The sequence below is a fragment of the Castor canadensis genome, chromosome 4, assembly GCF_047511655.1.
Source record: "Castor canadensis chromosome 4, mCasCan1.hap1v2, whole genome shotgun sequence".
Classification (NCBI taxonomy): Eukaryota; Metazoa; Chordata; class Mammalia; order Rodentia; family Castoridae; genus Castor; species Castor canadensis.
The window spans coordinates 151,797,117-151,822,110 of record NC_133389.1 but is presented as its reverse complement, the minus strand read 5'-3'; the positions used below and the strand labels follow the sequence as shown (position 1 = coordinate 151,822,110).

General features: G+C 36.9%; 1 protein-coding gene across 7 annotated transcripts in view; it reads left to right on the top strand.

The window, feature by feature from the left end:
* The window catches only part of Als2 (alsin Rho guanine nucleotide exchange factor ALS2), a 91,593-nt gene that overhangs the window by 50,070 nt on the left and 16,529 nt on the right, over positions 1–24,994 (top strand). For 4 of the 7 annotated variants that reach the window (XM_074071424.1, XM_074071423.1, XM_074071422.1 and 1 more), the window contains 12 exons: positions 8,779–8,941; positions 11,910–12,041; positions 12,540–12,668; positions 13,499–13,569; positions 14,799–14,865; positions 15,203–15,405; positions 15,509–15,574; positions 16,530–16,628; positions 16,941–17,105; positions 18,633–18,744; positions 18,953–19,030; positions 24,684–24,817. In XM_074071424.1, coding sequence (XP_073927525.1) covers positions 8,779–8,941; positions 11,910–12,041; positions 12,540–12,668; positions 13,499–13,569; positions 14,799–14,865; positions 15,203–15,405; positions 15,509–15,574; positions 16,530–16,628; positions 16,941–17,105; positions 18,633–18,744; positions 18,953–19,030; positions 24,684–24,817 — 1,419 coding nt within the window. Of the gene's footprint in view, positions 1–8,778; positions 8,942–11,909; positions 12,042–12,539; positions 12,669–13,498; positions 13,570–14,798; positions 14,866–15,202; positions 15,406–15,508; positions 15,575–16,529; positions 16,690–16,940; positions 17,106–18,632; positions 18,745–18,952; positions 19,031–24,683; positions 24,818–24,994 lie in introns of those variants that run through there. The other 3 variants (XR_012447330.1, XR_012447331.1, XR_012447332.1) reach the window with 3 other exon arrangements.

Below are 24,994 nucleotides of genomic sequence, written 5' to 3'. Positions count from 1 at the left end.
TTTTGAGAAAGTTCTGTTTAGTTCACTTGCCCATTTCTTTATTGGTTCATTAATTTTGGGAGAATTTAGTTTTTTAAGTTTCCTATATTTTCTGGTTATCAGTCCTTGGTCTAATGTGTAGCTGGCAAATATTTTCTCCGACTCTGTGGGTGTTCTCTTCAGTTTAGAGACCATTTCTTTGTTGAGCAGAACTTTTTAGTTTTATGAAGTCCCATTTATCTACGCTATCTCTTAGTTGCTGTGCTGCTGGGGTTCCATTGAGAAAGTTCTTGGCTATACCTACTAATACCAGAGTATTTCCTAAACTTTCCTGTATGAACTTTAGAGTTTGGGGTCTGATATTATGATCTTTGATCCATTTTGAGTTAATATTGGTATAGGGTGATATACATGGATCTAGTTTCAGTTTTTTTGCAGACTGCTAACCAGTTTTCCCAGCAGCTTTTGTTGAAGAGGATGTCTTTTCTCCATCGTGTATTTTTAGCGCCTTTGTCAAAACAAGTTGGTTATCGTTGTGTGGCTTCATATCTAGGTCCTCTGTTCTGTTCCACTGGTCTTCATGTCTGTTTTTGTGCCAGTACCATGCTGTTTTTATTGTTATTGCTTTGTAATATAGTTTGAAGTTGGGTATCGTGATACCTCCAGCATTGTTCTTTTGACTGAGTATTGCCTTGGCTGTTCGTGGCCTCTTGTGTTTCCATATAAATATAATGGTACATTATTCAATCTCTTTAATGAATGTCATTGGAATTTTGGTGGGAATTGCATTAAACATGTAGATTACTTTTGGGAGTATAGACATTTTTACTATGTTGATTCTACCAATCCATGAGCATGGGAGATCTCTCCACTTTCTATAGTCTTCCTCAATCTCTTTCTTCAGAAGTTTATAGTTTTCCTTGTAGAGGTCGTTCACATCCTTTGTTAGGTTTACACCTAGGTATTTGATTTTTTTTGAGGCTATTGTAAATGGCATTGTTTTCCTATATTCTTTCTCAGTTTGTTCATTATTAGTATATAGAAATGCTAATGATTTTTTTCTATGTGGATTTTATATCCTGCTACCTTTTATAGCTATTGATGGTGTCTAGGAGCTTTTGAGTAGAGTTTTTTGGGTCTTTAAGGTTTGCCATTATTTTATTGAGGATTTTTGCATCAATGTTCATTAAGGAGATTGGCCTATAGTTCTCCTTTTTGGAGGTGTCTTTTCCTGGATTGGGGATAAGTGTAATACTGGCTACATAAAACGTGTTAGGCAGTTTTCCTTCCCTTTCTATTTCATGGAACAGTTTAAGGAGGGTTGGTGTCAGTTCTTCTTTAAAGGTCTGATAGAATTCAGCAGGGAATCCATCAGATCCTGGACTTTTCTTTTTGGGGAGACTCTTGATTGCTGCTTCAATTTCATTTTGTGTTTAGATCTATTCAGGTGATTAATATCCTCTTGGTTCAGTTTTGGATGATCATATGTATCTAGAAATCTGTCCATTTCTTTAAGATTTTTGAATTTATTTGAATATAGGTTCTCAAGGTAGTCTCTGGTGATTTCCTGGACTTCCATGGTGTTTGTTGTTATCTCCCCTTTTGCATTCCTGATTCCACTTATTTGGGTTTTTTCTTTCCTCATTTTAGTCAGGTTTGCCACAGGGGTCTGTCGATCATGTTTATTTTTTTAAAGAACCAATTTTTTGTTTCATTGATTCTTTGTATGGTTTTTTTGGTTTCTATTTCGTTGATTTCAGCTCTTATTTTTATTATTTCTCTCCTTCTATTTGTTTTGGGATTTTCTTGTTCTTGTTTTTCTAGGAGTTTGAGATGTGTCATTAGGTCATTGATTTGGGTTCTTTCAGTCTTTTTAAGTGTTTATAGCACTCATGGCTATAAACTTTCTTCTCAGTATTGCCTTTGCTGTGTCCCATAGGTTCCAGTAGGTTGTGTTTTCATTTTCATGGACTTCCAGGAACTTTTTAATTTCCTCTTTTATTTCATCAATGACCCATTGTTCATTAAGTAATGAGTTATTCAGTTTCCAGTTGTTTGCATGTTTTTTGTCTTTACTTTTGTTGTTGAGTTCTAGTTTATTGCATTGTGATCAGATAGAATGCGTGGTATAATTTCTATTTTCTTATATTTGCTGAGGCTTGCTTTGTGCCCTAGGATATGATCTATTTTGGAGAAGGTTCCGTGGGCTGCTGAGAAGAATGTATACTGTGTAGAAGTTGGATGAAATGTTCTGTAGACATCAACTAGGTCCATTTGATCTAATGGTATATTTTAGGTCTAGGATTTCTTTATTGATTTTTTGTTTTGATGGCCTATCTATTGATGATAATAGGGTGTTAAAGCCTCCCACAACCACTGTGTTGGAGTTAATATATGCTTTTAGGTCCTTCAGGGTATGTTTGATGAAATTGGGTACATTGACATTGGGTGCATATAGGTTGATAATTGTTATTTCCTTTTGGTCTTTTCCCCCTTTTTAGTATTGAATGTCCTTCTTTATCTCATTTGATCAATGTAGGTTGAAGTCTACTTTGTCAGAGATAAGTATTGCTACTCCTGCCTGTTTTTGGGGGCCATTGGCTTGGTAAATCTTCTTCCAGCCTTTCATCCTAAGCGTATGCTTATTTCTGTCGGTGAGATGGGTCTCCTGTAAGCAACAAATTGTTGGATCTTCTTTTTTAATCCATTTCTTCAAGCGGTGCCTTTTGATGGGTAAATTAAGTCTGTTAACATTAAGTGTTAGTACTGATAGGTATGTGGTGATTCCTGTCATTTAGTTGTCTTAGTTGTTTGAAGGTTTGATTATGTGTACCTAAGTTGAGGTTACTCTCTACTTTCTTGCTTTTTCTTTTCCTGTAGTTTGGTGCTGCCTGTCATTTTGTGGTTATGTTGGATTTCACTTTCTGTGTGCAGAATCCCTTGAGGAATCTTTTGTAGTGGTGGCTTTGTGGTCACATATTGTTTTAGTTTCTGCTTATCATGGAAGACTTTTATTGCTCCATCTATTTTGAATGATAGTTTTGCTGGGTAGAGTATCCTGGGGTTGAAGTTATTTTCATTCAGTGCCTGGAAGATCTCACCCCACGCTCTTCTTGCTTTTAATGTTTCTGTTGAGATGTCTGCTGTGATTTTGATGGGTTTACCTTTGTATGTTACTTGTTTTTTCTCTCTTACAGCCTTCAATATTCTTTCCCCAGTTTCTGAACTTGTTTTAATGATGATATGCCATGTGGTAGTTCTATTTTGATCTGGTCTGTTTGGTGTTCTGGAGGCCTCTTTCATCTGTATGGGAATATCTTTCTCTAGATTTGGGAAATTTTCTGTTATTATTTTGTTGAATATATTACACATTCCCGTTGCTTGCACCTCTTCTCCTTCTTCAATGCCCATGATTCTCAAGTTTGATCTTTTGATGGAGTCAGTGAGTTCTTGCATTTTCTTTTCACAGGTCTTGAGTTGTTTAACTAATAGTTCTTCGGTTTTTCCTTTAATTACCTTTATTAATTATTATTAATTATCTTTGAGTTCTGACATTCTGTCTTCTGTTTGTTCTATTCTGCTGGATTGGCCTTCCATTTTGTTTTGCAATTCTGTTTTGTTCTTTTTTCTGAGGTTTTCCATATCCTGAGTCGTTTCCTCTTTAATGTTGTCTATTTTTGTCCTGAGTTTATTTATTTCTTTATTAATCGTATTCTTTGTTTCACTTTGGTGTTTATACAGTGCTTCTATGGTTTCTTTTATTTCTTGTGCTTTTTCAAATTCTCTGTTTTTGTTGTTTTGGAATTTCTTGAGTGTCTCCTGTACATTTTGGTTGACCATATCCAGTATCATCTCTATAAAATTGTCATTGAGTACCTGTAGTATTTCTTCTTTTAGATTGTTCTTGTGGGCTTCATTGGGTTCTTTGGCATAGTTTATCTTCATTTTGTTGGAGTCTGGATCTGAGTATCTGTTTTCTTTATTCCCCTCTGGTTCCTGTACTAATTTTTTGCTGTGGGAAACTGGTTTCCCTGTTTTTTCTGTCTTCCTGTCATTGCCCTTGGTGTTGTTATTGTCTCTGTACTGTGTGGCATTAAGTATTTTCTAGCTTGTAATAATAACAATGGTGATATTTAGAATGGAAGGGTGAGAGGAGATGGAAAGCAAAGAAGTTAAAGAAAAAGGGAAAAACAGATAATCAAGTAGAAAAAAAACAAAACAAACAACAAAAAAGTTTCAAAGATATAAACGGAGAGACAGTGTACTAATCAAAAGTAAGCTGAACAGGCATTAGAGAGACAGAAGATTGAAAATAAAAAATAATGAAAAATAAATAAATAAAAAGTATATATATATATATATATATATATATATATATATATATAAATCTTCAAGTTCAAATGCAATAAAGTTTCAGTCTTAATAATTTTGGTGTTAGTCCCTCAGCCTCCAGTCCTGGAGATAGTGTCTCAGAAGTAGTTCTATCATTTTCTCATCAAAGGGGAACAAAAACTAAAGAAATCAAAACAAAACAAAACAGCACAAAACAAAAAAAACCCCACATAGTGTCCCAAGTTCAAGTGCAATACAGTTTCAGTAAGTTTTTCAGCATGCAGGTGTAGGTCGGTTGTTGTCTCATCAAAGGTAGGGAGAGAGAAAAAAATAGTCTTGGAGACAGTTCTTTGAATGGGTATCTGCGGCTGTGGCTCACCTGCCTACTGCTGTCAGCCTGCTGTTGCTGAAGGCTCTATTTATGCAGATCTTAGGAGTGAGCTTAACACTCGCCTAGCTCTTCAGGCTTTGTTTACTCAGAGTTCTCCTGTGCATGAGCCACTGCCTCAAGCTTTCCCCTTTCCAAGCACACTGGGGGAGGTGACATTGCACCTGCTTTCTCAGGCCTGTGTGTTTATTTACAGTTCACGTGGGAAGTGGGCTTTCTCCCCTCTCCTGTGGAGTTTTCCTCCCACCACCACTTTTACAAGGTTACCCACTCCTGGTTGCTGGGCAGTGCCGCCGCTCCTTCCTTCTCCAGCCAGCTTGTGAGGGATTCCCCTCCCCTTCCTTCAATGCTCAGGGCACCCCGCCCTCTTTGCTACGTGTCTTTTTTGTTGTTATTGCTTATTATTCAGTTTTTCTTTTCTCCCTGGGTTGTGGTCAGTCTGTCCAGGGGGCTGTGCTGATCTGGCCCGGGGTTGTCTGTGGGAGTACCACATACCACTTAGCTCATTTTGTGGTCTGCGTCTCCCCAAGCTGTTTGGGTGCTGGTGTCTGGCAGAGGCGTGGGAGCCCTCCTGGATTCTCCATTTAACGTGAAGTGGAGATGCTCTGCGCAGGCTGGGGGTGTGGAGTAGTCAAAGTTTTGCCTCTTCTGGGTGGTTTTTCCTGTAAGGTGTATCTCCAGCGTCTGTCCAAGATTTTACTTTAGGAAGCATGCTTTCTGCTTCCTCCCTCTAGCCACCATCTTGGAATTCTTGTATATTCCTTATAAGCAGCAAATAGAGAAACTTACTATTTTTTTTGTTTTCCCAATCTAAGAACTTCTGGCTCTGACAAGTTTACGTTTGTTGGAATTATGGTTTTTACATTTATTTATAAAGTTTTTATTATAGTGAGTCAACAAACTTTCATGTTAAAATGAGGAATCATGGCCAGAGAAAATGGTTGTAGCCAAACCAATAATTAAATGAAGTAGAAAGAACATTAAATAGTTAGTTTTTGGAAATAGTAATGCTTAACAGTTTAATTTAATTGCAAGAGATGCAAAAATATGGGGGAATTTGTGGTAATTTAAGTGAGGGGTCGCTGTGCTTCTTGAAGGGCCATGACAATCTGCTGACTCTCCTGCCTTATTTAGTTGTTGATCCTCCACTAGTATTTCAGAGTGAAGTTCACAGTACTCAAGAATTGACCTGATTGCTTGTTAGAGCAGCTAAATGAGGTGACATAAGTGAACATCTCTTTCACAGCACCAAGTGCAGGTCCAGAGCTTGTGGAAAGCAATTAATGGACACTGGGTGACTCTGAGCTATGAAAGCAGGTGTCAAGTCTGGACATGGGCAGCATTCCCAAGTGGTGGTTCATGACCACCCAAATTTGACATAATTAGAGGCAGTAATAACATCCTTTTTTCAGTTTCTATTTATAAAGTCAGTATTCAAAATTATTTTAATTTTTTTGTTTCTGTTTTTGGTGGGACTCAGGGGGTGAATGCAAGGCTTTATGCCTGCCACACCTCCAGTCTATTTTGCTATGGTTATCTTGGAGATTGGGGCCTCATGAACTATTTGCCTGGGCTGTCCTTGAACCACAATCCTCCTGATCTCAGCCTCCCAACTAGCTAAGATTATTGGTGTGAGCCACTGGCACCTGGCTATTTAAAATATTTTAAAAGAAAAGAATTTGGGAAACTGTTAGAATGATTAGTGAACTCATGTGACAATTAGTAGATTTTTTGATGATAATGCTTAAGCTTTTATCACATCAAATTAGCTTGGTGATTTAATCATTCTACAGTTCTTTTTTTTTTTTTGAGACAGGGTCTCCCTATGTAGCCCAGGCTAGCCTTGAACTCACCATGTATCCCAGATCCACCTTGAATTTGTGATTTTCTTGCCTCAGTCTTCTGAGTGCTGGAATTACAGGCATGCATCCCCATGCCTGGTAAGCTTTGCTTGTTTGACTTTATTATTTGTGTGTGTGTGGTGCTAGGGATTGAACCTAGGGCCTCACATGTGCTAGGCAAGCATTCTACCATTGAACTATACTCCCAATTCTTTCTTTTCTTAATTCTGATAAAATAGAATATTTATCATTTTTGCCATTCCTAAGTGTACAATCAATGGCATAGAATACATTCATTCACACTATATAACCATTACCACTGTCTATACTAAAAGTATTTTTTTTTTGGCCAGTACGGGGGTTTGAATTCAGGACCTTGCTCTTGGCAGGCAAGTGCTGTACCACTTGAGACACCCCTTAGCCCATGTACCTAAAAATTTTGTCACCATCTCCAACAAAATCTCTGCCCATTAAATAATAAGTCCTCAGTCATCTTGCCCCCAAATTCTGATAACCTCTATTCTACCTCCTGTCTGCAAATTAACCTATTCTGCATACCTTACATAAGTACATTTTGTTCTTCTGTGTCTGGCTTTAAGTATAATATTTAAAAGGTCCATTCATGTTGCAGCATATATAAAAGTTTCATTCCATTTTATGGCTGAATAATATTTCATTGTATGTATGTATGTACCACATTTTGTTTATTGATTTGTCTGCTGAGGGACACTTGGTTTGTTTCTGCCTTTAATATATTTATTTTAAAAATTTGTGTAAAAATACAAACCTAGCCATGTAATGAAAGAGCAGTTTTACTACTAGTGGATTCAAAAACTCCTAAGAGAAAATAAGCTGAGCAGAGTCTCTAGTTCAGGTTTCCTTCAGAGCATAATAGGGCTTTTGTTGGAAAAATCTATAGCAAGGGCATGAGGAAGTCCTGGAAAGTAATGGGGCTTACAAGTTGGAAAGTTTCTGCTGTAGTACAGACAGGGTCCTGGGCGTCTGAGAGAAACCTGGTCCAAGGGAGTGTGTGCTCACTATGTCCTACCTCCACCTTTCAGAAGTAGGTCAAAACAGAACATTGTGTAGGGTTAAATGAGTGTCCCAGCTGATCTCAGCAGTGTAGAATGGAAGGGAACATCAACACAAGCTAGATATAAATAAAAATCTGGGCATGTTCCCCAGAATACTCTTTCTAAGAACTCATAATTATATTATAAAATAAGCAGATTCATACCACTGAACTTTGGGTTCCTGGAAATTATGACATATTTTTAACCCAAGATAATATTTCTGTGATACATGTATATTTACCCCATAGTTTTCCTAAAGGATATATGATAACTCATTTTTGTCTTACAGTCTTATGTGACATTGTGTTTTATTTGAGGCCTTATATCTAAGAGTCATAGTATAGTATTTGTAAAGCACCAGGTTAGTGCCTGGAACAGAATTGTTGCTAATTGAGTGGCATGATTATTCTTTACAGATCTTTTATGTGGTTTGGTTTAGTGATAGTCTTAGTGATTTCATACTGATCAGCATTGAAGTTTGCAATAAAAATTTAATAATTTTATAAAAAATGAATATGAAAACTAAATTTTGTCTTTAGTTAAGAATACTTTTGGAGATCTCAGGCATGAAATCTTCACATATAATTTGCTTTACTGTTTCCTGTTAATTGTAGTACTGGTTCCTGCAGGTTTTTTTTTTTCTTATTACTTTTCTTGTAATAAACTTACTAGGTAATCAACAATTAAAAGGAAAAGGAAAAGTTTAGAATTTATTTCCTTGCTAATTCTTGGAGCAAAGAGCTTTGCTTTTCCTTCAGGTTGTTGTTTAACACAACTAATTGAAGTAATTAGACTTCCCATTTATCCCTGTGACTTTGACTTAGAAAATAACAGGTAGTGGTATCATTTACTCTATTTTTGAAACTGTGGGATGCGTGATTCATTTCCTAGAACATAAGGCACAAGCCTATGATTAACCATTTCTATTACAGTTACTTTTACCACCATTTATTGCATTTTATACTAAAAAAAAGTCCTTTTTTAGAGAGGGAAATTCTTTTAGCTACATCTAGATATTTTCATTGTATTTATCCTCTACTGTTTTCATAATACCTAAAAATACTCATTCTGAATAAAGGTAATGTCTAGTGAAATTTTCTGTGCAATATCACTCATATTATTAATACCAAAATGATTGACTGAAACTTTTTTCCTTTACCTCCAGTGATTTTCTAAATAAAAATCAAGAGCTGTTGCAAGATTTATCAGAAGTGAATGATGAAAACACTCAGTTGATGGAAATACTGAATACTCTGTTTTTCTTGCCAATCAGGCGACTTCATAATTATGCAAAAGTTTTGCTAAAGCTGGCTACTTGCTTTGAAGTGGTAAGTTCCCCTATATTCCCATTGGGATACTTGGGAAGACAAGGATCTTAGTAGTTTTTTTGGAGTAAGACACCATAAGATCTAGAACTCTACCAACTTAATATTTACATGTGTCTAATTAAATTTCTCTCCCTTCAGGGAAATGAAAGAGGAAAGTATGACTAGGTAAATCTAGTTTTCTTGCTATGGCTTCAGTTTTCATTCAGGACCTGATCCAGATTGATTGCATTCATTTTATGAAACTGTCTAAAGTTGAGACCTTAATATGAGTGTATTCATTTTGTGGTTGTCAAAGCTTATAGAATACATGCTGAGCATGAGGTACATAAAGTTCTTTAAAACCCTCGTTTCTGCATAGCAGTATACACCTGTGAGGCAGTGGAATTACCACCTGGCCTGGAATTGTGTGATTTCATTTTGTTTCTCCTCTGGAGGGCTGCACAGAAATCATAACAACTTATCTCCTGATATAGGCAGATTTCACTTGGTAGAGTGACCCAGGAACTCACGTGGGCTTTCTCCACTTAACTCTCCTGTGATCTTGTAGGTCTTTAGTTTGGTTTGAATTTTAACTGAAACTGATCTAGTTTTAGCTGTGCATGTTTGAGCTGATAGTCCAGTGAAATACAGATTTCACCTTGATAGGGCCTCTATAAAAAATCTTCACTGCCAACTTGACTTAGAATTTTTCAGAGAGAGTTCAGCCTGGTGGCACCTGGCTATACTCTCAGCACGTGAGAGGCTGAAGTAGTCAGCTACGTATAAGGCCATGTCTCAAAAAAAAAAAAGTGCAGGAAGTCTGATACTATATTTTTTACAGTCTGAAGAGCCTAATTCTTTATAAAAATCAAGTCTGTTTAGTTTGACATTCAAAACCCTACATAATATGCTTCCTCATTTCTAATTTTTTTTTATTTCTTGTTTTATCTTCTCCCATGTCCCGCATGTTAGTTCACATTCTCTGAACGTAGCTCTCATGTGCTTTATACCTTCCTGAAATACCCCCTAACCCTGTCTTCTTTTTGGAAACCTTCAATGCCTTGATCCAGTCAAGCTATGCTGCTCAGACAATATTCTTCTCCTCCCTCTTCCCATTGCTTAAGAATGTGTTACTCTTTTCTCTGTGCTTTGCTGGCACTTTATTTCTTCATTGTTCTCTTATGGTTTATCAGTGGTCCTCCACATCCTTGTTACAACATCGTCTGTGGAAGTTTTTTTCTAACCACACGCTTATGTACTATTACCCATCACTGTAAGTTGAAATTTAGTGAGTTTAAGGGATCATGTATTTGTCTGTATTTGTATATGTGTGTGTGTGTATTTTTTAAACTTCTCCATATGAAATACTAATAATACTTAACATTTATTTAATACATTTCATGTTCCAGTTACTGTTCTAAACATAACTCTGTATTCATTTAATCTCCATATCAGCCCTGTGGAATTGGTTATTACTACTATTCCCCTTTAACAGATAAGAGAATTGATGCTTTTTTTTTTTTTTTGGTAGTACTAGGGTTTGAACTCAGGGCCTTGCACTTGCTAGGCAAGTGCTGTATAACTTGAGTCACACCCCCAGCCCTTTTTGCATTAGTCATTTTTTGGATAAGCCCTCTCATATTTTTGTTTGGGGTGGCCTAGATTGAGACCCTTATACCTATGCTTCTCATGCATCTGGGATCACAGTCACCCACACTCCCAGCTTGTTGGTTGAGAAGGGGTCTCACTTTTTGCCCAGACTGGCCTTAAACAGTGATCCTCCCAATCTCTGTGTCTGGAGTAGCTGGGATTACAGACATGAGCTACTGTGCCTGGCCCCTAAAATCTGAAATTTTAAAAGCAAAAATTAGAATGATGTAGACATGTATCTGCCACTTTGATTCTAACAGTTTCCCAGTAGTTAGGATTTTTTCTAATGAGGTAGAATATCAATGGTTTTTGGTATATAAAAATGTGTAAACATCTGGAAGATCTGTGTAGCTCAGTTAATATTTTCTAAATGCACAGTTTACAATGTTACAAAATCATGCATGGTTAAAGATCTTAGTGCGAAATAGACAAGTGGATTTTACTCTTGTTTTTGTTTTTTTGTTTGATTTTTGGCTGTACTAGAGATTGATCTCAGAGCCTCACACTTGCTAGGCAAGTGCTCTACCACTGGAGCCACACTCCTCCAGCCCTTGACCAGTGGATTTTAATATAACATAATACAAAAGTTCATGGCTGGGGTTTCTGATTCAAAATTGCAGCAACTCCTTAGAAAACTACCACTTCACAAGTATTACCATGTATTAAAGGTGAATGTCCACAATTATTTGAAGTGACTGTTAAAATACCTCCTTTTCCAACTATCTGTTTTTTATAAAGCCGCATTTTCTTCCTTTGTTTCCACCAAACAATGTATCATAACAGATTAAAAGTAGAAATAGATAGGAAAATCCAGCTCTTGTTTTTTAAGGCAGATAATAAAGAGATTTGAAAAAAATATAAGCCAATGCCACTTTTCTCACTAAAATTCTTTTTGAGATTTGTTTTTTGAGGTGTCTCACTGTGTAGCTAAGGGTGGCTTGGAGTTTGTGATCCTCCTGCTTTAGCCTCCCTAGTGATAGGATTACAGGCTTGAATCACCATCCCCAGATCTGAAACTTCTTTTTGTTTTGAGTAATACAGTTTTTGTTGTTTAAAATCTTATTAGAAATTAACAAATATTTTAAATGGTAATATCAATAGGTATACCCTACATTTACAAAATAAAAGACTCTGAGAATAAAATATTTGAGACTCCCCCCTGCCCTGCCTTGAGTTCTTTCTTGCTCTCCTCCTGATAACTGTCATTGTTTGTTCCTTTCTCCTCCTTGAGGCTAAATTTTCTCCCTAAATTGAATCATATATCTAAAATCACACTGAGACTGCAGATTTTGCAGCTGTTTTACTTTTTTTTTTCTCCTCCGTAATTATTGGCCTCTAGACATCTCCAGAATACCAGAAACTGCAGGATTCTGGTTCTTGTTATGAGTCTCTTGCTCTCCATCTCGGCAGGAAAAGGAAGGAAGCAGAGTACACACTGGGCTTCTGGAAGACCTTCCCTGGAAAAATGACGGTAAACCATGCCAAACTGTTCCAACTGTTCTTTGGTACCCCAGAAAACAGCAAGCATTTCCATAATAATTGCTGTCACTTTTTCTGTTCCTCACTTGTTTATAACAATGTTTTAATGACCCTGTCTGAAAATGTCTAAGAACTGTGGCAACCAGAGTTCTAGCAAGGATTTTTTTTTTTGGCGTTTGAACTCAGGACCTCTCACTTGCTAGGCAGGTGCAGCCACTCCACCAGTCTCCCAACCAAGGATCTAAATATCAACATCTTTCTTATTTCTAGGAATCCTCTCTCAAGTCTTGCCTTCTGTAGTTTGTTCCTGTCTTTTTAATCTCCTTTGGGCTCCAATTTTCTGAAGTGTTGGATCTCTTCTAAATTTAGGTTTAACACCACACTAAGATATGGTCAACACATTCTCCTAAATGTGATATGTATGTTTAGTTTTCTTTTACATGTTAAAATAATTTTGATTGTTCATTGTAATATTTGTTTTTAATTCTAGGATTCCTTGAGGAAGCCAGAGCGTCGGCTGCTGTGTGAGAGTAGTAACAGAGCCCTTTCTCTGCAGCATGCTGGCAGGTTTTCTGTGAATTGGTTCATTCTCTTTAACGATGTCCTGGTTCATGCCCAGGTAGGTCTATATTCCTAACATGAAAAGAAAGGATATATTCTAAAAATGTGGTGTTAGGTGATTTCATTGTATGGACATCAACACATAGTATACTTACAAACCTGGATGGTAGGCCATGTAATATACCCTGTGCTCCTAGGCACCCAGGTTACCGTACTGAGTATTGTAGGCAGTTGCAACACAATGGTATTTGTTTATCTAAAAAATGTAAGTAGGTGTGTTTACACCAGTAACACTGCAAACACATGAATAATGTGCTGTACTGTGACATCACTATTTAGAGGAATTTTTCAACTTTATTGTAATTTTATGGGACTGCCATCATATAGGCAGTCCATCATTGACCAAAATTGTATCATGTGATATGTGACTGTATGCTGTCAATTTGTGTTAAAGACTATTTTGATTTCTCTGCATCTGTTGAATAAAAGAGATTATTTGCACCTTTGCATGTGTGGCATGGGGTGAATTTCACAGATTATTTTTTTTTTTGGAGGGGTACCAGGGATCAAACCCAGGGCCTTGTACACACTAAACACATGCTCTGCCACTAAGCTACACCCCCAACAGAGAGCTTTTCTGTTTTCCAGCTTGAGTATAAATGCCAGTCATGTGTAGGGATCCTTGCAGCAGAAGTGGTGAGGTCCCCTGGAATTAGCTATTTTTGGGGGACTATGTGGCAGAGATGATGGCACCCACCTGAACTTAACCATCTCAAGGGGGTTGTGCAGCAGAACACTGCAAGGTTCACGTGGCTAATAATGTGAAGAGGATAAGACCCCAGGTCAACATGAGCTTTCACAAATGTGCCTCCATGTTCTCTATTTCAGTTCTCCACGCATCACATATTTCCTTTGGCCACACTATGGGCAGAGCCACTTTCTGAAGAAGCCGGTAATGTGTAAGTCTGCCTCCTCTTCCTGCCCCACCTCCTCTTTCTACCGCACCTCCTCTAGATCTCCTTCTCTATTACTCAGATTGTTTCCTTAAATGTGAAAAAAAGGCTCAGGGAGGGTTTGGGAAGCTGCCTCACCATTCTGCATAATGAGGTCCCCTCCCAAGACATTAGATAGTAAAATGGCCATTGATGACAAAATGTCCTGTTGTAAAGATCATAAAAAATCACGATAGATGGTAGAAGGGCATCTCCATTGCTTACATAGCCATTGTAAATACAGATCAGAGTAACTGTATCTTTTCCCCAAGGTGGGACCCAAATCTAGGCATGAATATTTGCATATAATTTACTTCTGCTCCTGCTAAAATAAATAGGCACCTTTTCTTTTTTTTTTTATCTTCTTAAAGTATGAAGTATATTGTTTTGAATTTTTTTTCCATTTTTCTTTTATTATTCATATGTGCATACAAGGCTTGGTTCATTTCTCCCCCCTGCCCCCACCCCCTCCCTTACCTCCCACTCCACCCCCTCCCGCTCCCCCCCTCAATACCCAGCAGAAACTATTTTGCCCTTATCTCTAATTTTGTTGTAGAGAGAGTATAAGCAATAATAGGAAGGAACAAGGGGTTTTGCTGGTTGAGATAAGGATAGCTATACAGGGCATTGACTCACATTGATTTCCTGTGCGTGGGTGTTACCTTCTAGGTTAATTCTTTTTGATCTAACCTTTTCTCTAGTTCCTGTTCCCCTTTTCCTATTGGCCTCAGTTGCTTTAAGGTATCTACTTTAGTTTCTCTGCATTAAGGGCAACAAATGCTAGCTAGTTTTTTAGGTGTCTTACCTATCCTCACCCCTCCCTTGTGTGCTCTCGCTTTTATCATGTGCTCATAGTCCAATCCCCTTGTTGTGTTTGCCCTTGATCTAATGTCCACATATGAGGGAGAACATACGATTTTTGGTCTTTTGGGCCAGGCTAACCTCACTCAGAATGATGTTCTCCAATTCCATCCATTTACCAGCGAATGATAACATTTCGTTCTTCTTCATGGTGGCATAAAATTCCATTGTGTATAGATACCACATTTTCTTAATCCATTCGTCAGTGCTGGGGCATCTTGGCTGTTTCCATAACTTGGCTATTGTGAATAGTAGGCACCTTTTCATATTTGAGGATTGATACTATAATAATAGGTTGTCATACCTACTGGTATTTATCCTTGTGAACATTTTAGGAATGGCTTAAAGATAACTACACCTGAAGAGCAGTTCACTCTCATTTCATCAACACCTCAGGAAAAGGTTAGTCCATTATGCTATTTTGTTTCAGTCTTTAGCCTGGCTCTTTCTGCTTCTTATGGTAATAAAGAAGAAATAAAAAAAATGTTCTTGCTTCACTAATGATCCATAATTGAGATAAATCTTCATCAAACCAAAATTGTAGGTTTTTTAAAAATATGACTTAATTTTAAACATATAGCAATAAATTCTAAGAGCTGATTAATTAGTATTCCTCATTTAATGAGAAAAGCATTAGGAGATAGAAAAATTATTCACATCAAGCAAAGCTAGCAGGATTTAAAGTAGTGCTTGGTAAGTTGTTGTCTTAAGCTTATTAGCATTTACTTTTTGCTCCTAGACTAAGTGGTTACGGGCTATAAGCCAAGCTGTGGATCAGGCTTTGAGGGGAACATCTGATTTTCCACCTTATGGAAGTGGCAACAGTATTCAGAGGCAGGAACCACCCATTTCACGCAGTGCTAAATATACTTTCTACAAGGATCCACGCCTGAAAGATGCCACTTACAATGGACGCTGGCTTTCAGGGAAGCCTCATGGCAGGTGAAAATTCTTAAGATTTATCCCGAGGAGGATGATAATCACGTTATAGAAAAAGTATTGGTTATCTGCAACATGCATTAATTCTTTTGCTTATACCTTCCAGAGGGGTTTTGAAATGGCCTGATGGAAAGATGTATTCTGGCATGTTCAGGAATGGCTTGGAAGATGGGTAAGAAATTGTTTAAAATGCAAGGATGAATTCAAGTTTGGTCACAAATTATTTTATGTTCAGAGCTGCTTTACAAACAAGCAGTAGATTTTTCTTTTGCTTTTTAGACATACTTACAATTTACAGAACTCATAGCACATATGTGTGAGTATGAAGAAAGCTAGGAATCAAGGGTCTAGCCATGGATTTACTTAGACTGAGTCATTTACCTTCATGGCTGTGTGACCATATGACCGCAGTTACATCTATTAAAGTGGAACTGATTATCTTTCTACCAATTTCTCAGCTATGAAGACTGAGGACATTGGATAATATTGATAGACTGTTGAGACTGCAGGGCTCCTTTTACACAAAGGAGATAGAGAAATTTTCCTTTTAGTAGTTTTATATCATCTTTAGTTTCTCTGACATGTTTGTTAAAGGAGAAATCTTCCAAGTAATATATTATCCTAATGATACTAAAATAACATTTTTTGTGTAAGTTTGTCATATTTTCTAACACTGTATATATATTTACATGATAAATTTATGACAGTGAATATGTGCAAGTGTTATAGTGTAAAATTTTGTGATGTCTTTAATCTCTCAAAATAGATTTTTGGAATGAAAAGAGACTTTAGATAATCTACTTTATGCTTGTTGTTATACAGATAATGAAGTTGTATTCCTGGACTTACCTAAAGTGGTATCACTAATTAGTGATAGAGATAGGACATAAATCTGCTTTTCATTGGCCATAGAATAAAATATCCAATCTCTCAGTGTAATAGGCTTGATGTCCAACTTCTCTGAGACTTGCCAAACACTTAGGTAATAGGTACAGCTTACCAAGAAGCTGTTCACTCCTTTCCTCCTATTCTCTGTCCTCTTTGTTAAAATGTTTACTGATAGATACATATAGAAGGTGACTATGTCATAAGTGCATCTTCTGATGGTTTTTTATTGTCATTGGCAGGTATGGAGAATACAGAATTCCAAACAAAGCTCTAAACAAAGAAGACCATTATGCTGGCCACTGGAAAGAAGGAAAAATGTGTGGCCAAGGAGTCTACAGGTAATAACATCGCAAAGGCCACTGGACTGGTATTGCTTTCCAAAGAACCATGTAAATTAAGGTTTGTGTAGCCAGAATTTATAAGGAGTAAATTTTTTATGTTCTTTTCATCACTGAAACTCTGTAAAGTCTTCCTTTAAAGAGCAACCCTCATCTATCACAAGATGAAAATATTGCTATTAAATTTGGTTCTTATCTAAATTGTACATATTGTATAAGCTATATAGCTTATACATATTGTATAAGCTTATATAGTTTTGGATTTTCTAGACTTTGTAATGTGTATATGATCTTCATCCTTTCCAACCACAGTTATGCCTCTGGTGAAGTGTTTGAAGGCTGTTTTCAAGATAACATGCGTCATGGTCATGGTCTCCTCCGAAGTGGAAAATTGACTTCTTCTTCTCCCAGCATGTTTATTGGCCAGTGGGTAATGGATAAGAAAGCAGGATATGGTGTCTTTGATGATATCACTAGGTATGGTATTCTGCTTCTAATCTCAAAGTACAGTGTGAAGAAGATAAACTTCTTATACTTGATAATTTTATGAAGGTTGAGCTTTTTTTTTTTTTGAGATACCATCTTGCTATATAGCTAAGTCTGGCCTTGAACTTCTCAATCCCATTTTAGCTTCCCTAGTGCTGGGATTATAGATGTGTGTCATTAAGAAAACTTTTCATAAGGCACCAGAGTTTTCAGGTATCATGTTCTTGTGAGTCAAACAATAGATTACTTCTTTTTTTGTGGTGTTGTGACTTGAACCCAGATCCTTGGCAATGCTCAGGAAACTGTCCACAACTGTACTATATCCTCAGCTCCAATAGATTACTTCTTTACAAAATCAGGATCATTCAGAATTTACATTTGTACTGTTTTCCCTAAAGCTTCTTCACTGTCTTGAAGAAACCTAAACTAAAAAAAATACTTTCATGCAGTCAGTAGAAAATAGGAATACAAAGCTAGGGGGTTACCAGTGGATATTCCCTTTGAGGATTTGTATAGAATGGTTATCTAAATGCCTTTATATTTAGGTCTTCCTGTCAGGTTAGGGACTTGTATTCATGTCTGCATTCCAGAAATCAATCCTAGTCAAATTCAGTTAACTAAGCCTTGGGGAGAAGAATAGTTCTTTTCCACTATATTCGATTTGGCCTAATTTGCTTTGTACTTCATATATATTCTCTCCCTCCATGTTATTTAATATCACAGCTTCTGTCTGTGGGATTTAAAAATTACTGTCATTAATAAATTAAATATGATTAATAAGCAGTTTATATTTATTTTATCTTTTTAATGGAGACTAGTAAGATTTCTTAATGTTTGAGTGTATGAAAATTGAACCTTTTATGACAAACCACGTTTCTTTCTGTTTTTTTGCTTGTTTTTTTAAACTAATCAAACTTTTGGGTAAGAAAAATTTGTTCGAAAGTTCGATTATGCCTTTACATTTTGTTTTCTTGGCATTCTTTTTAAAAATTACATACTTTATTATTATTACTTATTTTTGTTTGCAGGACTGGGGTTTGAACTCAAAGCTTCACACTCTCAAAGTAGGCACTCTGCTGTCTGAGCCACACCTCCCATCCATTTTGCTATGGATATTTTGTAGATGGGGTCTTGTAAACTGTTCACCCAAGCTGGCCTCAGGCTGTGGTCCTTCCGATCTCAGCCTTCCAAGTAGTTAGGATTGCAGGCGTGAGCCAAGGGTGCCCAGCAAATTATGTATTTTAAAGTTATTGAGAAAGAATATAAAGTATATGCAAATCTGTGTCAGGTAGATCACAGTATTAAATTCCTGTGAGTACATTTCTCAGTAAGATATCTTCTGCTGTCATATGATCCTGTTTGTGAGAAAACAGTGTTAACCACTTAACCACAAAAGTGGATCAGACACCAGCCTAGGGGTGACACTGGAATCTCCATGCAATAACCATTTCCCCCACTATGTCCTTCTTGTCATTGGCTTCTCTTTTCATTTTTCTTTTCTTCTTATTTCTTTTTCAGGGGAGAAAAATACATGGGAATGTGGCAAGATGATGTATGTCAAGGGAATGGTGTGGTAGTTACCCAGTTTGGATTATATTATGAAGGCAACTTCCACCTTAATAAAATGACTGTGAGTAGAATATTTGCCTGTAGTTATTATTGACCTTTTGAAACCCCGATGTTCCTAAGTTTTTAAATCATCTTTTTATTAACATTCTACCTTAGTACTATTTTCCTTGTCTTTTTTTTTTTTTGGGAGTTCTCTGAGTATATGACTGTATGTACTGAGTTATTTTGAATATTTCATTTTGTGATTTTTGTTTTGTTTCTTCACACAGGGAAATGGAGTTTTACTTTCTGAAGATGATACTATCTATGAAGGAGAGTTTTCTGATGACTGGACTCTTAGTGGAAAGGTTGGAAGCTAACTTTCTTCTTTCTTTTTCTACTACATTCTTTTGCTAATTGTTCTTAACTTTAAAAAATATGAATTTATACACCATAAAAGTCACTGCTTCTGAGGGTTCATGTCAGTAATTTTGTTTCTTTGTCTTCTGTTTTTGGCAGTACTGGGGTTTGAACTCAGAGCCTCATGCTTGCTAGGCAGGTGCTCTACCACTTGAACCACAACCTCAGCCACATTTCAGTGAATTTTATGACCACAATCCTGTTTTAGAATATGACCTATCACTTGAAAACATTTCCTTCCCAGTTACTCCTATTTTAGGCAACACTAAAGGGCTTTATTTTGCAATAGATTTGTCTTTTCTGGACCTTTTATAAATGTGCTCACACATAGGGCTTCTTCTGTGTGACTTTTTTATACTACCATGGTATTTTTGAAGCTTTCCCATATTGTGGCATATATAGTTCTTCATTCCCCTTTTTATTCCTGAGTAGTAATTCCAAACCACATTTTATTTATCCCTTCAGTAGTTAATGAATGTAATGAATGGTGGGTTATTTCTTTCTCTTTCTTTTTTTCTTTTTTTTTTCAGTACTGAGGATTGAACTCGGCCTCAGCAAGTACTCTACCACTCAAGCCATGCTCCTAGTCCTTTTGCTTTTTTAGTTTGTTTTTCAGATAGAGTCTGTCACTAGCTTTGGCTGGGTCAGCCTCAGACCATAGTCCTCCTTCCTCCACCTCCTTGATAGCTGGGACCACAGGCTTGTACCACTATACCCAGCTTGTTTTTGAGATGAGGTTTCTCTAATTTTTGCCTGGGCTGGCCTTAAACTTCCCATCTTCCTGTATCCACAACTCAAGTAGCTGGGATTACAGCGTCTCCCACCACTACTGGCCTGACACTGGGTTATTTCTAACTCTAGACTAATGGAATAATGCTGCTGTAAATGTTTGACTACAACTTCTTGTGTAGACATGTGTTTTCATTTTTTTTGAGCAGATAACTAGCAGTACAATCGCTGGGTATATGGCAAATGATGTTCAACATATTAAGAAACTGCTAAAATTTAATGAAAGCAGTTGAATAATAGGGGGTAGGGAGAGAGGATAGGAAGAGTCATAGAGAGGTTAGACTGATTAAAGTACAGTATATTCACAAGTGAAATACCATAACAAGGGCCCTTTGAACAGTGCATACACACTTAAAACAATGAAGGACAGAAATGTAAAACAGGTCCTGTTAGGGTGAATGGAGATGGTAAAGGAGGGTGAATATGGTCCGTGTACTTTATATACATTGAACATTGAAACCTGTCAAAATCATTTTAAGTAGGGGAGAGGGGGATGAGGGAGAATGATGGGGATGAACCTAACCAAGGCACAGTGTAAGTACATATGGAAATGTCACAATGAAACCTCCTGTACAACTAATATATGCTAATAATTGTTTATTTAAAAAAAAGAAAAGAAACTGCCAAAGTGGTCTCCAAAGTGGCTATACCATTTTGCATTCTTACCAGCAATGTGTGATGACTTAATTTCTCCACATATTTTGGATATACAAAAAGAGTAATTTAGGTTCTTAACTCACCTTTAAAAGTTACTTTAATATTGCCTATTTTCTATTTTTCTTACAGCCATCTCAGTGGGTGTGAAGTGATGTCTCCTGGTTTTATTTGCATTTGCCTAATGACTAATGGTGTAGAGCATTTTTCATGTGCTTATTACTGATTTATATATCTTCTTTGAGAAATGTCTATTCAAACCTTTTGCGCATTTCTAAAATTTGGTTGGTTGTTGTCTTGTTTTTGAATTGTAAGAGTTCTTTATACATTCTGGATATAATTCCTTTATTAGATATGATTTTCACATATTTTCTGCAGCTTGTGACTTTTTTTTTTTTTTTTTGGCAGTACTGTGGTTCAAACTTGGGCTTTGTACTTGTTGGGCAGGCACTCTACCATCTGAGTCACTCCGCCAGTCCTAAGTTTGGGTTTTTTGAGACAGGGTCCCACTACATATTCCTATGCTGGTCTGGAATTCACTGTGTAGTCCAGGCTGGCCTTGAACTGACCTTTCTGTTGCCTCAGTCTTTTCTGAGTACTGGGATTATAAGTGGTCACTACCATACCTGTCTGTGAGCTTTCTTTCAACAGTTTTATAGTGGGCTGGAGATGTACTACTTTGGTAGTAGAATGCTTGCCTTGCATATGAAAGGCCCTGGGTTCAATCCCCAGCACTGCAAAAATAAATAGAAGTTTTATAGTAGGTCATTGGTTTACTATAAGGTAACTTTTGCATATGGATGTTTACTTGTCCCATCATCTTTTCCCATTGAATCTTCATGACTCCTTTGTTGCAATTAACTAGCCATGAAATGTCTTTCTTTCTGGACCCTCAATTATGTTCCTTTGCGTACCGTGTCTCTCTTTAATACCAAATTGTCTTACCTTGGTGTGGTGGTGCACGCATGTAATCTAAGTACTTGGGAGGCTGAGACAGGAGGATTGTGAGTGCAAGGCCAGCCTGCGCTACATAGCGAGACCTTGTCTCAAAACCAAAAAATAAAATAAAATAAAAAAGTTTTTTGATAAGTTGTGAAATCAGGAAGTATAAGTCTTTTAATCTTGTTCTTTTTCAAAATTGTTTTTTAACTATTCTGGATCCTTTTACTTTCTGTGTACTTTATTTTTTTTTAATTTTAGTACTGGTAGTTGAACCCAAGGCCTCACGTGTGCTAGGCATGCTCTCTACCTCTTAAGCCATGCCCCCAGCCTTTTGTTGTATTTTGTTTTTCCTTTCCTTTCCTCTTATTTTGTTTATTTATTTGGGTGGTACTAGGGCTTGAACTCAAGGTGTCATACTTGAGAAGCAGGTGCTCTACCACTGTATTTTGTTTTTGAGATAAGTTCTTACTCACTTTGCTGGTGCTGACCTCCAACTTGAACTCCTCCTGCCTCCTCCTGCCAAGTACCTAGGATTACAGGTGTACACAACCACATATGGCTTCTATATAAATTTTGGGGTTGGCTTATCAAACTCTGCAATGAATCCTCCTGAGATTTTGATAATTATTCCATTGGATGTATAGATCAATTTTGGGAGAATTGACATCTTAATAATATTGAATCTTACAATCCATAAATACAGGACATCTCACAGTTTAATGTAGATCTTTAATTTCTTTCAGCAGTGTTGTAAAGTACACCCTTGATATCCACAAGTATATAGCTCCATTGAGGAAAAACCGCAATGCTTAGGGTACATAGAATTCAGTACTGTACTGCAGGCGTTTGATTCATTTTAGCAGAATACTCCCATTCTGGTGAAGACACACCACTTTTCAACAAATCAAAGAATTTGACTTTACTACTTAAATTAAGCACATTCACTTTTACCTTGCTTTTTGGAAAACATATTTTTACAAAATTGAGGGCAAGAAAACAGCACAACTGCTGATAACATGGGACTGACCTGCAACTTCTTCACTTTAGAAGCTATGTGCTCACAGGAATTAAAAATTTTTGTTGTTGAAATATCTTTTGATTTTTTGGTTTTTGACTGTGCTTAATCAAAAATACATATAATAAATCTGCAAACAAGACAGGAACTCCCAGACTCAGGTGATCCTCTGCCTCAGCCTTTTGAGTGCTGGGACTACCAAGTGTGCACCACTCTTTCTGGCTTGTGGTTAGATTTAATGCTTTTATTTGTTGAGGATTTTTGTGTCTATAATTATAAGAGATAATGGTCTGTAGTTTTCTCTTGTAATATCTTTTGTTTTGTTTTTGAGTGCTGGGGATCAAACCCAGGGCCTCATGTGTGCTAAAAGCACATCCTATACCACTGAGCTATACCTCCAACTCTTGTCTGTTTTTATTTTTATATTTGGGTGGTTTGGGGTTTGAACTGAAGGCCTTTTGCTTGCTAGTCTAGTGTTCTACCACTTGAGCCATGCCTCCAGCCTGTCTGTCTTTCGTATCAGGATAATAATGGTCTCATAGAACAAGTTACGAAATTTCACTCCTCTTCTGTTTTCTGAGTTTGTGAAATTTTGGTATTATTTCTTTTTTGAATGTTTGGGAGAATTCACCAGAGAAACATCTGAGCTTTTAATTCTGTTTAATTTTTTTATTGTAGGGCTATTCAGTTTTTGTTTCTTCTTAAGTTTTAGGAATCTTCATCTTCCTAGGATTTTTCTTTTTTATCTAAGTTATCTAATTTGTTATCATAAAGCTCTCATTACTTTCTGTTTTAGTCCATTTGTGCCACTGTAATTGGAAAATTTATTTCCTCATAGTTTTGGAGGCTGTGAAGTCCAAGACCAAGTCCAAGGCACTGGCATCTGGTGCCCAGTGTGGGTCTTCTTGATGCATACTTAGAGGGTGGAATGGGCAACAGTCACATGATGGAAAGCAGAAGGACAAAAGGTTGTAATCTAGTTCTTTCTAGCCCTTTCATAAGGCACTAATCTACTGAGGGCAAAGCTTTCATGACCTAATCATTTCTCCAAAAGGCCCCACCTCTTACTTCTATCTCATTGCGATTTCAGTTTCAACATGAATTTTGTAGGGGACACACATTGAAACAATAGCCCGTTCTAGCCTTTTTAATTTCCATGAGGATGATAATAACATCCTGTGTCTCATCCTTGACTTTAAATTTATGTCATTTTTTTCCAGCAGTACTGCGGTTTGAACTCGAGGCTTCACACTTGCTAGGCAGGCACTCTACCACTGAGCCACTTTGATGGCCCGCTTTTGTGTTGAGTGTTTTTGAGATAGGGTCCCATGAACTGTTTGTCCTGAATGGCTTCCAACTGCAGTCCTCCTGATCTCTGACTCCCACGTAACTAGGATTACAGACATGAGCCACCGTTGCCCGGCATTATGTCTTCTCTTGTTCGGTCTAATAAAATGTTTGTTATTTTGCATATCTTTTTAAAGAAGCAACTTTTGACTTCATTAATTTTTTCTCTAGTTTTTGTTTTCTGCTTCACTGATTTCTTCTCCAATCTTTACTATTTCCTTCCGTCTTGCTTTGGGTTTAGTTTATTCCCTGGGTTCTAGTTTTTTTGTTTGTTTGTTTGCAGCACTGGGGTTTGAACTCAGGGCTTATACCTTGAGCCACTCCACCAGCCCTTTTTTGTGAAGGGTTCTTTCAAGATAAGGTCTCGTGAACTCTTTGACCAGTCTGCCTTCGAACTGTGATTTTTCTGATCTCTGTCTCCTAAGTAGCTAGGATTACAGGTATGTGCCAGTGGCACCTGGCAGGGTTCTAGTTTTATCAAGTGGGATTCATATTATTGATTTGATTGATATCTTACTTATTTTCAAAGATAAGTTAATAGCTCTTAATTTTCTATTAAGCACTGGGTTAGCACCATACAACAAATTCTAATATGTTCTGTGTTTGTTTCATACAACTAAAAATATTTTATGGTTTCTGTGACATTTTTCCCCTTTATGTATGGATTATTTTTGTACATTCTTTCTGGACATTCATGTACAGACTTTTTCTTTTAATCAAGGATTTGGGACTGGTAAAGAGCAAATTGGAAAGGAAAAATGTTAAATTAACCATTTAGTGCTTTTTTCCCTCTTAATTTTTAAAATTGAAAATACTTCCTCTAACTCCACATTTCCTTCTCTAACTTTACCCAGGGAACACTAACTATGCCAAATGGAGATTATATAGAAGGTTATTTTAGTGGAGAATGGGGATCTGGAATAAAAATCACTGGAACCTACTTCAAACCTAGTCTGTATGAAAGTGATAAAGACAGACCCAAAGTTTTGTGAGTAACTGGTATTAATTCTGGATCAATTATTGAATGTTTGGAGTTGTTTTGCTTTCATCAAAACAGGTTAATATTTTAAAGGCAAAATCAAGTACTAAAGTTATCATCTTCTTTTTTTAAAAAAAATAATGTATAACTTCCCTGAATTGTTAGCTGATACTGGTATAGATAGCC